At 51.5% G+C, this 17,845-nt stretch overlaps 4 protein-coding genes across 4 annotated transcripts; 2 read left to right on the forward strand and 2 right to left on the reverse strand.

Moving 5' to 3' along the window:
* On the reverse strand, positions 1-896 carry VTN00DRAFT_7540 (uncharacterized protein; the record flags this gene model as incomplete). The annotated part of the gene is made up of 2 exons (XM_069434295.1): positions 1-418; positions 799-896. 2 exons carry the CDS (start codon positions 894-896, stop codon positions 1-3), a joined length of 516 nt encoding a protein of 171 aa, XP_069287590.1.
* Positions 897-3,502: 2,606 nt separating this feature from the next.
* On the forward strand, positions 3,503-5,554 carry VTN00DRAFT_7541 (uncharacterized protein; the record flags this gene model as incomplete). Its single annotated transcript, XM_069434296.1, has 2 exons — positions 3,503-4,690; positions 4,748-5,554. 2 exons carry the CDS (start codon positions 3,503-3,505, stop codon positions 5,552-5,554), a joined length of 1,995 nt encoding a protein of 664 aa, XP_069287591.1.
* A 577-nt stretch (positions 5,555-6,131) lies between these two features.
* Positions 6,132-7,162, reverse strand: VTN00DRAFT_7542 (uncharacterized protein; the record flags this gene model as incomplete). Its single annotated transcript, XM_069434297.1, has 3 exons — positions 6,132-6,875; positions 6,991-7,091; positions 7,159-7,162. 3 exons carry the CDS (start codon positions 7,160-7,162, stop codon positions 6,132-6,134), a joined length of 849 nt encoding a protein of 282 aa, XP_069287592.1.
* A 496-nt stretch (positions 7,163-7,658) lies between these two features.
* VTN00DRAFT_7543 (uncharacterized protein) lies at positions 7,659-10,526 on the forward strand (the record flags this gene model as incomplete). The annotated part of the gene is made up of 1 exon (XM_069434298.1): positions 7,659-10,526. One exon carries the CDS (start codon positions 7,659-7,661, stop codon positions 10,524-10,526), a length of 2,868 nt encoding a protein of 955 aa, XP_069287593.1.
* Positions 10,527-17,845: the final 7,319 nt, after the last annotated feature.

Consider the following 17,845-nt stretch of genomic DNA (forward strand, 5'->3'; position numbering starts at 1 on the left):
TCACCTCGCATCCGTACTCAAAAACAGTATACAACTCCCAATAATCACCGTCGCCACGACCGTAAACACGACCTGCGTCTTCCACCCGCTCTGCACGAGCGCCGCCTTCTTGCTATACTTCGTGACGGTCCGCACGTAGATCGAGAACCCACTGACCAGACATGCCAGGCTCATGACCCAGAAGACGATGCCGAGCGGGAAGGCGACGCGGCGCTCGATCCCCGTGGGCTGGGTGCGCAGGTGGAAGGAGATGATGATGGCGCAGGAGACGATGGAGAGGTAGATGGAGAGGCGGAGCCAGGAGAGGAAGGTCCGTTCGTTGGCGCAGTGGTCGCGCGCGTCGGAGGCCTCGTTTTCGAAGAGGAGGGCCCCGGATAGCGGGCGGGAGAGGAAGACGGGGCCGGCATCTTGAGGGCGTCTGGATAGGAGTGAGACTCGGCGGTCAGTGTTATCGTATCAATGTAGGGAATTCTTGGTTGCGTCTGTAGTACAGAGATATAGACATAGGGATGAAGTATCGGGGTATGTTGCACGGTGCACAAATAAAATTCTCGACAGAAATATAAAAGGAATTTATTTGAAGTTTATTGTAATCTTCCAAAAAAAGAAAAAGAAGAGAGAAGATTCGCACTGATAGACAGTCGTAGTAGTAGTAAACTTTGCAACCGTCGATTTCGAAGCTTGTGCTCCTTAGAGGGACATAGAACGATAGCGCAGACTGCGAGGAAATGCACAAAGAAAATCTATAAAAAAATAATGGAACTAAAGAATTAAAGTTATCAATGGGGTATATCTTACTCATTGACGTGTACTGGATGAGAATGGAGCGGATTGATCAACGGGTTGTAGCGACGGTAACGGGACGCTTCATCATCATAATCACCGGCCTGCGACATGTTCTCTCAAGTTACCAGTCCACCACACTGAGATGTAAGAGAGCCATCACTCTGAGATATCAGAGGACATTCTGGCAGCTGATAAATATCGTGAGGATGTGAAGCATCTCGAGAAGCGTTATTGCAAGAGCAATGGGCATCACATGACAGGAGCGCTGAAGGATGCGCTAAACCGGTTAGGGAGATGGCCTGAACTCCCCGTGCCTCTACGCGTGACGTCATTGCTGACTTGCTGACATAATGCGGTCACGGCTGGACCTAGTTATCTTCATATCACTCCATGGTTCATGCTCAATTGGATGAAACGAATAGTACCGGGTAGACATTGATACAAGCTGTCGGTTGCACCAACGTACAGGTGTTTAAGTTGGAAGCTGTGATGGCTAACGATGATTATCTCCGAAGTACCTCCGTACTACAGTATGTTCTAATTTTGAGAATCCGATAATACCAAACATGCAAAGTCACATCTGGAGGCTGAAATAGAGCTTACCAGACAATTTACAATCTAGGATTGCTTTGGAAACACCTTTTTCCGGAATTATTTTCCGGAATTACTACTTAAGGTAGACAGTCTATCCCTTGCTGCACACATGGGTCCGGACACCTTGCAGATCAGTTGAATCCCAGCATGTGCGTATGCAGTCTACAGGTCAGTTCAACGTTCAAGTTTCTTGGTCTGTGCACTGAGGTCAGGTCAGCCAACCCTCTAGTACTGCATCGAACCTTAAGAGGTTGGAGTGACCCAGAGAATCTTCTGGTGTGGTAATGGATGCGGTATTGCTCCTCGCAGGGAGCGGACCGTATGGATGCAGATAGGCACGAGAGCTCTAGGCACGCGAACTTCTTGGCCGGACTAGGATGTACGTTCAAGATTTCTGCAGAACATTCTGAATTGCTTGATTAATAATAATGATGATTGTTAAACCATTTACATGACGCCAAACTTAGAAGTCATGTATCCTCCGCACCTGGCTTCGGCGGACCTGGCCTGGCCAATTGAGGTTGACCCCCGGGCTACCCCATGACAAATAGTTAAATATGAGAAGAGAGATGAACTTTGTAAATGCCTTGTTGAAGACTTCCTTTTATCCTCCTTCCTACCTGACCTCTCCGAATCCTCTCTGATGTCCCCACATTTCCCAAATCAACCTATTCCGCGCAAAAAACTCTATTGCAGTAGTTATCAGTAAGCAAGCTTAGGATCAACTCGGTGAGGTGTCATATGAGAGGTGAATTAAAGTATGACGTTAGTGTGTTGAACTGACCTGCATTCTGCATACCAACCCTCTAGCACACTGAATCTTGGGAAGTTGGAGCGACCCAGAGAATCTTCTAGCAGCCTTTTAAGTCCAACTAAGAGGCTCACTGGCCGCTAACAGGGGTTGCCCACAGACCTATAGAGAGTGCCTACAGATGTGTTTATAGAGAGATGCCTGCCTGTCAAGGCCTGAGAAAGATAATGTCAGACTGCGCGAACCTAGTAATCCGAAGGTATGATGATGAAAGCTCTGATTATTTGAATCTACCTAACTAACTGACTATTTATCTCATGGAATTAGGGGTTGAGACCTTCTGAATATGGATATATCAAACGATTCCGAAAGAATGATGTATCGATGCAATATAAAGGGGTATTGCAAGGGTATAATAGCCAATCATGGGTATAGGCAGTATAGTTCCTTTATTGCAGGGATTCTGGCCTTCGAGATGCCTGGATCGGCGCGCGCTGACTAGGCTCATAGGCTTCTTGGCATGCCACTAGGTTATAGTGGTAATATTCGGCTGACAGATAAGAACCAAATCTAATAGGGTAGAGCAACTGTAATTTAGGCTTAGTAAATCTACTGTGATGGTTATTATCAAGCAAGCAAGCTCATGACTATCTTGATAAGGCGTCATGCGAGAGGTTAAGGTCTGAATTTAGTACGTTCAACTGATTTCAGCGCGTTGAATTGACCTGTATTCCTGCAGCAGTGTTTACCACAGCCGCACCGAAACACAATTGGCCCAACTAAGTTAGACTGCAACAAGGCTGTTCAAAATGAATTAGGGCGTAATCAGTTGCGATAGTTTTAATCGGGAACCTCTTCGTACCTAATACGTACTTGGGAATATATACCAATCTTCGAAGCTGTACGAGACGTTCGCGAGGAGTGGGGTACTAGCGCGGGGCAAGCTGGAACAGGGATCTGGTAAAGGGCGAGATCCATGGATGCACAGCAGATGCATCACATCGTGTTCTATGTATGTATATCAGTGCGAGGTAGATCCATCTGCAGCTGTGAGGTATGGGTTTGGTTCTTTTCACTTGGATGCACGAGCGCTCTCACCGCAATTAGGTACCTCACACGCATAAGGTGAGTGCCCGCTTTGCCGCTCTGCAGAGTCTTCAGGACTCCGCAATCTTCGCTATTTTCTCACCGGGGTTGCAGCCAATTGCTGCTCCTCGACGCGGACACCTTGGGCACGGTCCCGATGATGCCGCTTATTCGATGAACCTCCTATAGAAGGTAGTCAGGTAGCTACATACTCGTACATGTACGTTGGCGTGCGCCCTGTGAACGACAACCCCACGGCTTCGTCACCAGGTCCTATACCGTACAATGGCTCGCGCTTCCGCCTGCTCAGCCAACCAGGGAGATCGCCAAGGATCGTATAATGGATCATTCCGTTCCAGTTCCCCTCTGGCCGAAGCGTCAATCGCACGGGATCTGGCTGACTACGCGGACGACGAGGGTTCCACCTACACGACCGACGGAGAGCGTTCAGAAGCGTCCACTATCCGTCAGATCGGTTCCCAAGGATATAATTCCCACTCACTAGTCGGATCATACCGTCGACCCAGCTTCTTTACGGTCGGATCTCGCGGTACCGTTGTGCCGCATCAGCTGGAGCAGGACAGGTTAACCCGGAGGGAGAGGGAACAGGCCATTCAGGAAGAGAGAAGTCTCTTGAGCGCCAACAACTTGATTGGAAACTCTGGTGGCCTGAAGAAGAAGCCCAGTGGAGATTTATCTGTCAATTCCTCTGTTACCACGGAAGCAAATTACTTAACGGCTGCCTCGGTCCTCTCAGACGAGTCCCCCATCGAAAGCAGAGAGCCACCGCCGCTGCCGCCGCCCCAGGACACTACTATGATACCAACAGAAAACACTGCTTTGCTTGGGACTTCCGATCTACCCAACCGCGATGGAAGAGAGTCGGATGATATTGACAGGAAATGGGAGGAAGCTGTTGCGGCGGGATTGATCCAGACGACTTGGAGACGAGAAGCACAGGTCATCGGCAAATATGCTGCTCCTCTAATTCTCACGTTCCTGCTCCAGTACTCCCTGACCGTTGCCAGCATCCTCACTATTGGACACTTGGGAAAGGTACAGCTTGGTGCAGTTAGTTTGGCGGTTATGACAGCAAATATTACTGGGTTTGCCGTCTACCAAGGTCTTGCTACTAGTCTGGATACGCTATGCGCCCAGGCGTACGGCTCGGGCAAGAAGAAATTGGTTGGCCTGCAAATGCAGAGGATGGTTTACTTCCTTTGGCTCATCACAATCCCCATCGTCCTTGTCTGGTTCTTTGCGGACAAGATCCTTATGAGAATCGTTCCCGAGAAGGATGTGGCAACTCTGGCCGGTCTGTATTTGAAAGTGGCGGCCATTGGGACGCCTGGGTATGCGTGCTTCGAGAGCGGAAAGCGTTACGTGCAAGCTCAAGGCCTCTTCTCTGCTCCTCTATATGTCCTTCTGATATGTGCGCCGCTTAATGCGTTCATGAATTGGCTATTTGTCTGGGTATGTTTTCTTTGAGAGAGATCTATCTTGATCGCTCTGCTGACAGTCTTCGCGTAGAGACTTGGCTGGGGCTTCATCGGTGCACCCATTGCCGTTGCTATCACGGACACCCTCCTGCCCCTTTGTCTCTTCCTCTATGTTTACTTCGTTGCGGGCTCTGAATGCTGGAACGGCTTCACTTATCGCGCTCTACAGAACTGGGGTTCAATGATCAGACTTGCTCTTCCGGGACTCATCATGGTCGAAGCCGAATACCTCTCATTCGAGCTCATGACCCTTGCCTCCTCATATCTCGGAACGACGACTCTCGCTGCTCAATCTGTTCTTTCTACCATAACGAGCATCACGTACCAGGTCCCATTCCCGGTGGGCATTGCGGCAAGCACACGTATCGCGAACCTGATAGGAGCCACACTAACCGACGCTGCACGCACGTCTGCCAAGGCCTCCATGAGCTGGGCAATCGTCGTGGGCCTTCTCAACATGATTATGCTCTCTTCACTTCGATATTACATCCCACGACTCTTTACTCCCGACGAGGACGTGATCGAGGTAATCGCACAAGTTCTGCCCCTCTGCGCGGCGTTTCAGCTTTTCGACGCTCTCACAGCCACCTGCAACGGCATCCTGCGCGGACTCGGCAGACAAAAGATCGGCGGCTATATCCAGCCTTTCTGCTACTACGCTGTCGCAATGCCGATCGGCATCGCAACGACCTTCGGACTCGGATGGGGTCTCCCGGGTCTCTGGACTGGTTTTGCCGTCGCCGTGTTCCTGGTATTCTGTATCGAGAGCGTGTTCCTCTGCCAAACCAGTTGGCAGCGATCCATTGAAGAGGCCAGACAGAGGAATGCGATGGGATGATTAGCACGACCTTGCCCCATCATCGCGTATCTCTCTTTTTTTCCCTGCGCAGGATGAAGCGGCACAGAACGAAAACACATACGAATCATGAATTTACGTAGACGACTTTTTTTTGGTTATATATAGAATGACATCTGATGGACACAACGAATACGTGACAGCTGTTACATATGAACCACGGTCAATGATCTCGGGACTTGGAAAAAGAAATGGCATTGTCTGTACATCATATATCATACCTCTGTGTCTATCTGATGATGCCACTTTTTGGTGTAAAGATTGAATGATTCCTTGCAGAGGAACGGTCATGTTAGATTGGGACGATTATTGATGATTATATCATGATTTGCATTCATATCCATGGCGCTGTGAAAAGAATATGTGAATGATTTCTGTCCACTCTCAAAGTTCGTTATCTATTTCATCATAATCGCCCTTGGGAAATTGACAAACACGCCGAGTATCATACATCTGAGTTCAAAAAGAGAAAAGGGGAAAAGAAGTCGGATATCTTTTTGGTCTCCATTTCCATCCGAAAAAAAAAGTGCAGACAAGAAAGCCTCGACAACAGAAAGGGCTAGTACTCCAGAATAGCCCACGTAGCTTCATCAACTGTCGAAAAGATCAACCCAGCGGTGAGCAGCTCGTCACCCGCCTTGGTAACCTCGGGGACTGGCATGTTCAGCCGCGCCGCAATCATCTGGACGTGCAAGCCCTCGTTGCTCTGCGGCTCGTTCTTCAGCAGGTTGTATACCCTCCGCGCGGCAGGCGTCATGGCAGGCAGAGGACGCGAACCACCAGCCGCGCCGTAGTCATCCATGCCACCTCCCATATCACCTCCACCACCGGCTGCTCCTCCTTTCGCGGACGCGCCCCCTCCAGGCGGCCCCCTCGTGAAGAAGAGATGTATCGCCGTGGCCTCGAGCAGGTGATAATGTAACTCATTCAGATCCGTCACGGGCCGGACGCAGTGCGCGTTCACGTACCGCCGATTGCCGAAGAACTTGAGCTTGCCGAACACCTTGGCGTAGGCGTTCAGCTCGACCGCGGGCTTGGACGAGTCGTCTGTGTCCATGCTCTCGTCACCGCCGACACCGGCCCCCGTCGAGATCGACCACTGCTTCGCCTCGATCTCGCCCGTGCCGTCGTCGATCTTGTACGTCACGTTGGTGCTTTGCGAGCTGATGTTGCGCACCTGCCCGATGAAGCAGATGCTGGCGGCGTCTGCGCCGTCGATCTGGAAGTTGTCGGCGTCCGGGTGGATCTGGGTTGCGTCGAGGGCTTGTTTGATTGTCACGGGGCGGAGGGAGGCTGTGTCGCCCTGTTTTCGTCGTCCGACGTTAGCAGGTTGCTACTGAGAACGATGCCTCGTGCACGTTCCTGTCTTGGAGACTCCGGGGAGTTGACATGGGATAAAATACAATAAAGTAACTCACCTTCGGCCCAGCAGGACTGTTCATCTCACCAGGCATAAAACCCCCACCGCCAGACATACCTCCTCCCCCGTATGAGGTGTTATAATTCCCGTAACCACCATCTGGATCGTATCCATTAGCAACAAGCCAAGAACCCAGAAAGGAATAAAATTTTATAAATCGACCCACCCATCTTTGCGTTTTGAGATTATTCCCGGAGCCCGCCCCCAAGCTTTTTAATAAATAAATGGGTGAATGGTCCAGTCGAGCGTTGTCCGTGGAGGCGCGGCTTTCCCATATGACCTTTTCCGGCGAGACGTGTTTGACGCGTCGCGGGGAGACAGAGTGTTGTTTGTTGTGTTTGCTTGTTCGTGTTTCGTCGGTGGGCGGGGGAAGGTTGACCCGTCCCGTCTCACCGCCTTCGGGTGCGTTTTTCGAAGTTTTGATCTGGGAGATGTGAGAAATTTAGGATTGCAGAGAAAGGAACGTCCTCTCTGAAGTTTTTGAAGGAGCAGGAATCTTTCTGTTCGGGAAGATAATTTTTTTTAATTCCCGGACTGAGTCAGATGGTCCAGGAGACCTCAGTCTGAACATCGTTCCGCTCCCCAGGCCGCATCCCGCCTTGCGGCCTCCCAAAATAATATTCACGGTCCAGTTTTAGGTACGCTTGAAATCCACGGACAGACACAATGGCACCCCGCGCAGCATCCCCGGCGGTCTCGGAGAACGAGTTCGATATCTCCAAGGCCCTCTTTCAGAATGACAGCGATTCCGACGGCGAGGAGAGTTGGGAACAGACGAAGCCGAAGTCGAAGCCGAAACCGAAACCGACGGAGAACCTGGACATGCTGGGCGGAGACGACGGCGGGAATGACGACGAGGACGACGATGAAGCATTTATCGCCGCGCAGCAGGCCTCGGCCAATCGCAAGGCATCGAACCTCAAGGGCCGCACGGTGAAGAAGGGAGGCGGGTTCCAGGCCATGGGTCTGAATGCGAATCTGCTCAAGGCCATTGCGCGCAAGGGCTTTTCCGTCCCGACGCCCATCCAGCGCAAGACGATCCCGGTGATCTTGGACGATCAGGATGTGGTGGGCATGGCGCGCACGGGTTCCGGAAAGACGGCCGCGTTCGTGATCCCCATGATTGAGAAGTTGAAGAGCCATAGCACCAAGGTCGGGTCGAGGGCGTTGATCCTGTCGCCGTCGAGAGAGCTGGCGCTGCAGACGTTGAAGGTCGTCAAGGAGTTGGGACGGGGCACGGATCTGAAGGCTGTGCTGCTGGTCGGTGGTGATAGTCTGGAGGAGCAGTTTGGGCTTATGGCTGGAAACCCTGATATCGTCATCGCGACTCCTGGTCGGTTCTTGCATTTGAAGGTTGAGATGGGTCTGGATCTGTCTAGCATTCGTTATGTTGTGTTCGATGAAGCCGATAGATTGTTCGAGATGGGTTTCGCGGCGCAGTTGACGGAGATCGTGCACGGTCTTCCTCCGTCCCGACAGACCCTTCTGTTCTCTGCGACTCTGCCGAAGTCCCTCGTTGAGTTTGCTCGTGCCGGTTTGCAGGAACCCACGCTGATCCGTCTGGACGCGGAGAGCAAGATCTCGCCTGATCTGCAGAATGCGTTCTTTACGGTCAAGTCTGCCGACAAAGAAGGAGCGCTGCTGCACATCCTCCACGAGGTCATCAAGATCCCGACTGGTCCTACGGAAGCTGCTCAGAAACTGAAGGAGGAGGGAGGGAATTCGAAGAAGAACCCCAAGAAGCGCAAGCGGTCGGAGATGGAGAAGGCTGTCAATACCACTGAGTCGCCTACGAAGCACTCTACGATTGTCTTTGCGGCCACGAAACACCACGTCGATTACCTTTACTCATTGCTTTGCGAAGCCGGGTTCGCGGTGTCCTACGCCTACGGTTCTCTGGATCAAACGGCCCGCAAGATCCAGGTCCAGAACTTCCGCACCGGCATCACGAATATCTTGGTCGTAACGGACGTGGCTGCCAGAGGTATTGACATCCCTATTCTTGCCAACGTCGTGAACTACGATTTCCCATCGCAACCGAAGATCTTCGTCCACCGTGTTGGTCGAACTGCCCGTGCTGGTCAGAAGGGCTGGAGTTACAGTCTCGTTCGAGACGCTGATGCACCATATCTCCTAGATCTGCAGCTCTTCCTTGCCAGGAGGCTCGTGCTAGGCCGGCAGGCTGGTGATAATGTGAATTATGCGGAGGATGTGGTCGTTGGCAGTCTGCCTAAAGAACCTCTGTCCAGAAGTTGTGAATGGGTCACGAAGCTGCTAGACGAAAATGTGGATCTCGAGTCGCAACGTGGGGTCGCCGTGAAGGGAGAGAAACTCTACATGCGCACCAGGAACGCTGCCTCGCTTGAGAGCGCAAAGAGAGCAAAGACAGTCGTCGCCTCCGATGACTGGGTGGCTCTACACCCACTGTTTAATGACGAGGCGAGTCAGATGGAGGTCGAGCGTGAGAAGATGCTGGCCCGTATAGGAGGGTACCGACCGCAGGAGACGATCTTCGAGGTCACCGGAAGACGAGGGGGCAAGAAGGGAGACGATGAGACTGTCGATGTGATCAAGAGTATACGGTCTACGTTGGACTCTAAGAAGAAACGGAGACAGTCGGAGGGACAGTCGGAGTTCTTGGAGAGCCAGCCTAGTGGCGAGCGGAAGGAGACGGACAAAGCAGAGAAGAAGGGCGCGGATCTCGACGCTTTCTCTGATGGTGAAGACAATATGAATATGGATGATGACGACGCTCCCCAAGGCCCCGCTGACAACATGTCTCTGGCATCCGACTCCGAGCTCGAAGTGACCTTCTCTTCCTACTCACAACCGAACAAAAAATCGAAATCAAAGAACAAAGAATCCGCCGCCTCCTTCCAGAACCCCGAATACTTCATGTCCTACACCCCCGCCAACCATTCCCTCGCCGAAGACCGCGCCTACGGCGTCCACTCCGGCTCCAACGTGAACTTCGCCCAGGCCGCCCGCAGCGCAGCCATGGACCTCACCACCGACGAGGGCCAGCCCGGCTTCGCTGAACCCCGCTCCATGAAACGCTGGGACAAGCGACACAAGAAGTACGTCTCGGTCCGCAACGACGAGGACGGCTCCAAGGGCGGCACCGCCCTGATCCACGGCGAGAGCGGCACCAAGATCGCGGCCAGCTTCCGCTCCGGCCGCTTCGAGGCGTGGAAGAAGGGTAAGCGCCTCGGCCGTCTGCCCCGGGTCGGCGAGACCGAGACCCCAAGTCTCACGGCCGAACTGAACGCCGTGATCTCCGGAAAGAAGTTCCGCCACCGCAAGGAGCAGGCGCCCAAGCCGGCGGACCCGCTGCGCGGCGACTACGAGAAGAAGAGGAAGAAGCTTGAGGCCGCGAAGGAGCGGCAGATGTCGAAGGCCGGAGGGGCAGTCGATGCGCTGGTCTCCGGGAAGAGGAAGAGCGAGTTGCGGAATAATGAGGATATCAGGAAGGCGAGGAGGCTCAAGGAGAAGAGGAGGGAGAAGAATGCTAGGCCGTCGAAGAAGAAGCTGTAGTTGTCTGCTATCTGCGGTTTTCCGTCTGATCTTGAGGAGTGAGAGGGTCTAGGTCTGGAAAAAAAATTGTATATATTGTCGTTTAGTCTTACTGTCTGTCTGTAATGAGATATCCAAACGGCTTCTCGAGTATATAGTACCTACCTACCTAATGTATAGGTAGCAAAAATTCTTTTTCCCGCTGAAGTATATATCATACTACATACGTACGGACACTCTAACTAAGCTTTCGATACCCCTTTTCTTTTCTTTGCTTCTGTGACACCACTCTCCTGGATTATGTATGTATGTGTGTATACTTTTTGCATGCAGTTGGTACGCTCTTACCTGTATCTGTATGGTTTCAGAAACCGCGCAAGGGCATAGTATAGCATAGCATGGAACTCGTAGATAATAAATCAAAGTCGTATGTTTAAACTACGGAGGGAGGGGGGTCTTAGATCCAGAGCTTTTTTAAATAGACTAATTGGAATATTTATGTCGGATGGTATTATTTTTTTTCTCGTATGTATGCAAACATACATTTATTGGATATTGGTTGCATGATTACCGGTCTCGGTGGTTCGTGCTCCCCTCCCCCTATAACGAAGAATATACAGGTACAAAGCATCTACAGAAGACTGTCTACCCCACTGCACAGTACACAGACCATTACTGTTTTTAATGTTGGACGGAGACGATACAGCACAGAGGATACTCTGAAACTCAAGTCGGATTTATTAAACAATATAGGTAATCAAATCCACCTAGTTGAGTTAATAGTTTAGTAGGTAGGTAATATGGAGAGGACAGGACTAGCTACTAACTAACTAAAGAGTTAGAAGAAGCTGATTCATATATAGATTCTTCCATCTGATTTCCCTTCGTAACCTCCTATTTTGGGTTGGGTGTTGAAGTCCTATCCTTGCTTTAGGTATATAGTATACATATATATATATATATATATATACTGTTCCATCTATAGGTAGACAGGGGCTCCTTGAATAATTAATTTCTGAAGTATAGCTACAGCTGAGAAATGGAATGGGCAGAGAGAAGATTGAGCCTGCATCCAACATTTTAAACGGGAATGTGAATAGTAAGTCCTTCTTGGCTTAGCTTAAGGACATATATTTATTAATAGACCAAGCAAACGTGATTGGAAAATAGGTACTCTGGAACCTGACTTGGTGGGTTGGGACTAGGAAAAGGTTAAGGTTCTTCCTAACTACCTAAGGTAGATAGATAACTTAACAATTGTGCTGGGTAGACTCAGATATACAATATATATATACATACATACATACAACAGATCTTGAAAGTACTTAGCTTGTTCGGGCGGGAAGCTGTTTATCTGATCGATAATATGGTTTTGCAGTTCATTCAGCATATTTCGACATTCTGGGTTCTAGTATAGGCGGTTTACCTGGTCTTTAGCTATCTAACAGCTTTAGGCGGGGCACAGTAAGGTCAGGTCCAATTGTCGGAGATCACTAGATTCAGCAGCTTTAGACAGCTGTAAACGTCTATTCTTTCTGCATCTCCTGAGCAAAGAGTATTGTCATAATCGTAGCCCTGCCCTTCTGTACAGAGCCTTCAATTGGCGTTATCATGGAATGACAACCAATCGGTATAGTTTTCCGGCCTTCCAAGTTCCGAAGTGGCCCGGCAGAATTCCGCTGCACTGTAGAAGGAGGCGGGGAAGAGAAGAAAAATGCTCAGCGCATGGATGGAAAAAGATTCCAAGAGACGTCATATCTCATCAGATTCGGTTCTCCGTTGAACTAACTCGCGAGGTTGAGCTTAGAGAAAAGAAGCGGAAGCTCGATATGCATAGATACCTAGCTGGGGTAGGCCTAGCGCTCGCATAGATCAGTCGACGTTGGGAAGATGGCGTCAGAGGCGCGAGGATCTAGCCCGTATCCGGTGAAAGATTAGAGCCCTGCGAAAATCATTATGCAGGGTCTACGGAATAAATATCATATCACATCGCATCTTGTTGGACCGTGAGTCCGTGAGCGGGCGGTCGGGGAATGTCACGATCGACCCCCCTCTCTCCCCCCTCGCGGCGTCATTCCCTTCTTGATCTGCCCTTTCTCCACATCGAACCCAACCGCCTTGTCACGATTCATGACTCACGACTCGCTGCGCTGCTTGCTGGTCGGAGGGTCGGAGAGTCAGTGCGGAATGCTTGACCAGTCTCGACTTTCGACTGACTTTATGCATGTTATGATCGACGGCAAGGTTTGTTTTTTTTGCTCATGTACTCTGCACATGTACATGTACTGTACAATAGAAAGGCTCCGATTTCCGCTGAAGTGATGCTGCCCAAATGAATAACTCCGTAAAAAACCCGTGAACTATTGGTTTCGTGCAATGTGACGAGAACGCATTGCTCCTTCGATAGTTTGTGCAATACCCCGTATAAGTACTGTCCATCGCAATTGTGACGAAAAGGGGGGGGGGAAGCAATTACTTGACTGAAAAAGACGGGCTCGTATGCGGAGAATTTCTCCCCAGGGAACTATTTGGACATGGTCTTGTTCTGTGAACTGGAGCTTAATTGATAGTTAATCCAATATCGAGCGCGCGGACCGTCCCGTTCGAGGAAAAAGGCCAGGGTTTTTTGCTTACTTGGGGCGTAGATCGCGAACTCCACCGGGGGAAGCGTGAAGAAGATCTCCGGCGGACGCGGGACAGACCCTTTCGAAATCTTGATCGTTCAAAGTCCAGGTCGCGTCATGTTCTCATTTTTCAGAAAGCAATAATTGTTGATGCTCAGTTCTTCATCCCGTCCGCGAGACACATGTGGGACGGAGGTCGTACTGGACGCCGATAGAACCGCAATAGGGTTCAATAGTCACGTCGCGGGCGGTCGATGGTTCTGTCGGCTTCGCCCTCACCGAAATTCTCACGTTCTCTCTTCGTCGTCCTAACTCGGCCGCCAAAACGGCCGGAGAATGAGCGAGTCTATCGATCAGAGCCCTAATTTTGGGATCCTTTGTTATTTTATCGCGCAGATCCATTGTCATATCGCTAATAATACGGGCGCGTGGCTGGCATGCAAGACAATAATCCTCCTTTGTCACCCTCGCCCCGTCGCACGAACCGCCCCAGATCAGATGGATCATGGCTGGGAGTCCAGGTTGTCGAGGACCCAGATAGCCCCATCATCGCCTGACTAGCTACTATCTGACAGACTGCCATCTCGATTCACCCGTGGATGTTCCCTCGTCCCGCCAAGAGGGAGAGCTGAGCTGCTGCTGTCGATATGCTATATGTGATCGTCAGCCGTTTTAGGCTGTTCGCCTGATCGTCGACACAGGGAAGCTTCATGCACGAAGAAGCCTTTTAGCAGTTGGAATCGACGCGGAGAGAGCGCCTGACAGGCAGCAGACCATCCTGTGCAGAGGACACTCGGGCCAGAAGGCCCCCCATCGTCCCCCTTCTGGCCAACGGCATGGTCTCGATTGGAACCACCCCAGGAACCCGCCCGAAGGATCGACGATGATCACCCTTTGGCGCTGTGCCTTCGGAGCCTGTAAGTTTCCGAGGTTGGGACCTGCGCGCGCGCATTTGCTGTCTACGGTCTAATGCAGTACATGCCGCACTGCGTACTACTACTACTACGTACCAGCAAGCATGTGTTCTCAAACCTCATGCACGCATGAGCCCCCCAGCTTCGAGACCATTGCACACGTATGTATCGCGGGAGCAGTCAGCAGTGCGAGAAAGCGGCACATTCGGGCGGCCGGTCCCCTCCTTATTTTTCGACCACTGACACCAACCACGACCAATCCCAGCGTCTGGAAGGATTAAGAATTTGGAAATGCACCCAGAAGTTACCTCACGCGAGCCTATGAGCGGCGGTGTGACTCTGCTAACCTAACAGTATCCCGAAGGCCAAAGGGTCCAACCCCCTTTGAAGACTTCACCTACGGTATTCATTTATGCAGGTCATACGATAGTGCCGCTCGCAGATTGACCTGAGAAAAAAAAATAGCGTGATAAGTCTCGACAAAATCTAGACTCGACATCTTCCAAATACAGCGGTTCGAGCGTCTATCCGCGGTTCTCCGTACAGAGGACTACAGCATGTATGTACTTGATCCCATAAGCACCCAGCAGGCTGCCTTTGGGACCATCGAGATCCAGCATCAGCATCCTCCCGTGTTGGACGGCATGGGACAAGGGGGTTACACCGACGTTCTCGGCCCCAGGTGATCGCGAACCTGTGGGCACTGGGTTGTGCGAGCACCCCAGTCCGGCCGGACCCTGGCATGGTTCGCTGGAAATTGAAGGATCTAGCTTTTAAGGTCCCTTGGATCGATGATATTATTTCTCCGCGAAAGCTTGCACGCATGACCCGAGCACCCCTGTTCCTAGCTCCTGATCCCGGACAGGACTAGGATGGATCGACGAGACAATTGACGTAGTCGACAACTGGAAGTTGTATTCTCTCAGAGAAAGCAAAGGAGCACGATTCGGTCATAAAACCGGGGTCTGGAAGGTATCATCCCGGGTCAATTTGCAAGATGAATGGCCCCCAAGGTCACAATGGACAGGATGTGATGAGATGCAGAAGCTCTTGAGGACCGATCTATATCATATTGACGCCCGTCTATCACTAGCCACTAAGCCTTTCAGCCTTAAGGGGATCCCCTGGCCTTAAAACCCGTATTATTGCCACAGCGTGGATCTGCGTGCATCGGAAGAGCCACAATATCGACCTTAACGAACCGTCTGGGATAGTCTGATGGGATGGTTCCTGGTCGGCCGTAGGCCTCTTGATTCGAACAGTTGACTTTCTGACCCGGCTTGCCAGTCCAAAGGCACCGATTAACCGGCACTCTGAGAGGTTGGTTGAATTGATAGAAAGTATTGGACTCCCCCTCTGATACCGTTCCTCGAAAACCAGAGACGGCATTTGCGCAACTCCAGTAGTTCACTGCAAGTTAACGTCCCAACACGGCTGGGGGACTGCATACTACGTCGTCATGCGTGTAAAGGATATAACTGCAACACTGTGAACTGTGCTGCTCATTGGCGAGAATGGAAACTTCCGCGCCTTGGTCGGAAAACACTGTGGTTCGATGAAAAAACCTTCATGCTTCGAAACGGAATTGCTTGCTATTGTCCGTCCTTGCGGATTTTCTCTGGAGAATTATTATTGCTTATACTCTGTACTAATTTCCAGTGCCGTTTTCGAAAGCAGCATGAGAAACTGGGGCCAGCACCCACAGTTCGGGATTATGCCGGGTTTACCTGGGAAATGAAACCCCGTACATCGGGCTCAGACTGTCCTCCGCTCCATCCCTCCTTCGGTGCGCCACTGAGGCGTACTATTCGTTAACTAGATCCCCTGACGTTTGGAACACACTGTCCAATGCCTCAATATATTCACAGCGGTGCTTTGGCGGCGCAATGGCACGCTCAGCACTTCAAGAATCAAGCTTTCGATCTCCTCGGAATCAGCAATCGTGCTCGCCGCGCTAGCTCCTAGTGCTACTCCTACTTTGGTTATGGCGGTTGAACTATTGACTCTCCTCCCACTTCCGCCCGTCCACTACCAGCAGATCGTGCTGGCACCTCCCCACTGGGCTGCACGAACCGCGTTGTGTCGCTGGCTTTTCGGAACTTGCCCCAAGCGTACGCAGTAGTGCAGCAGGAGGAGGTCCCTGCGGCCATTCGCTCGACTCCGCGTATGGTGGTATGTGCACACTAACCGCCTGCCGGGTGGTTGTGGTTGTGCAAGTCAGACAGTTTCTACGATCAGCGTCCGAGTCCTTGTGTAAATTATGCTACCTCGGTCTCACTCATTCCAGAGGCCCCAGCGGTCACACCGAGAGGGATCAACCATGCAACGGCAGCAGTTCGCATTCACGACCCTTCCTAAGTCGAGGGGGAACCGAAAAAACGGTGCATTCCTCGCGGGAGAGAGAGACGAATGATCCGGACGGCCAAGGTACAGTGGGGGCGTGCATAGGCCTGTGGGCAGTAGTTGCTGCTAACCAAAAGGCAGGAGAAATAGTGGGCGGCGGATCGGCGGGCCTCTATTCCTCGGTTCTGGCGAGGGTTGGATCTCAAAACGTTGGAGAGCTTTCAGATAAACTCAGAGCTCCAAGCTTTCCCGCTGGGAATCAAATTCAGACGGTTCCGAGATCTAGAGAGCTACTATAGCCCACTACCGTACCCGACCGGCAGATGACCTAGGATCTCGTCCAAGCTCACAGAAACCCATGCTCGGAAAAATAAACGCATTGTCGATATGATAGCTACGGCACGGACTTGACAAACGCCTTGTGATGAATTTCACCGCCACACCGGTCGCTCGCTGAAGCTGTGCTTCTGCGGCCATCCTAGACATTACGATATTGTACGGTACGGCAGTAGCATAACCTGACATACATGATTCCTCAGCAGGCCATATGGTCGAATCCGCACGAGAATCGCGCCCTGCAGCGTGTCGCCGACAACTCGGTACTTCCGTATCCCGCATCCAGGCAGTGCTGATGGGGAACCTTGAGATTATTATTTAGGTTCTCGGGTTGGTGCCTGCCCATCTGTAGCCTACGTCCTGCAAGTGGACCACGGAGCTCTCCAACCCTAGGCTCAGTGATACCCCCATTATCTGTCGCTAGCGGCAGGTTGCGGCTTGGAGAGCCGGGGAGTGTGGAGTGGGCCACCCCGTTCCACTGCGGGAAATAGTTATTCTCATTCGGCCAGTTGAGCTGGCGTAAACTGTCAACGACAGGCTTTGACGCGCCTGCTAAACCTGTGAGCTGTGAGGCTGATTTGTGGCTTTTGCGTTACTGCGTGCCTGGGAGCAGCTTGCCAGACACCTGCAGAACTGTTGCCCGAGGATGATGAAGAGCCCGAATCTCTTCTCAGCGCGGCGGTGCTCGTGCTATGATGAAGTACACAGTACTGTACATAGCGTCATGACAAGTTGTGTCGAAAAGCTCTAGCGGGTGCGGCTCCCCTGACTCCCTGTCCTGCCACATAGTTCTAGGACAAGCTGGGGCCGACTCTACCAACCTCGGTGACGGGACACAATGATATCAAGACAGGAGCACGCAGCAGATCTGGACTTTCGTCCCGCCAAGACTGCAACGGATGGATCCCTAGGGAATCAAAGTATGCATTTGGAAAGACCTAGACTCTCTCTGTGGGAAGTCTCCAAATCCATTGAACCTCGCTGAGCTGCTGCATATACGTCTACTTACTAAACAACCGCGTACTGTGTTATGTCTTTCTTTGGACAGCACGGACAGACTGACCCTCCCAGAACCACAGGCTTGGTCCCCATGCGCCCCACCCATGAGGATCCATCTATTGTT

This window comes from Thermoascus crustaceus (assembly GCF_041956765.1).
Source record: "Thermoascus crustaceus strain CBS 181.67 unplaced genomic scaffold VTN00scaffold_4, whole genome shotgun sequence".
Taxonomy (NCBI): Eukaryota; Fungi; Ascomycota; class Eurotiomycetes; order Eurotiales; family Thermoascaceae; genus Thermoascus; species Thermoascus crustaceus.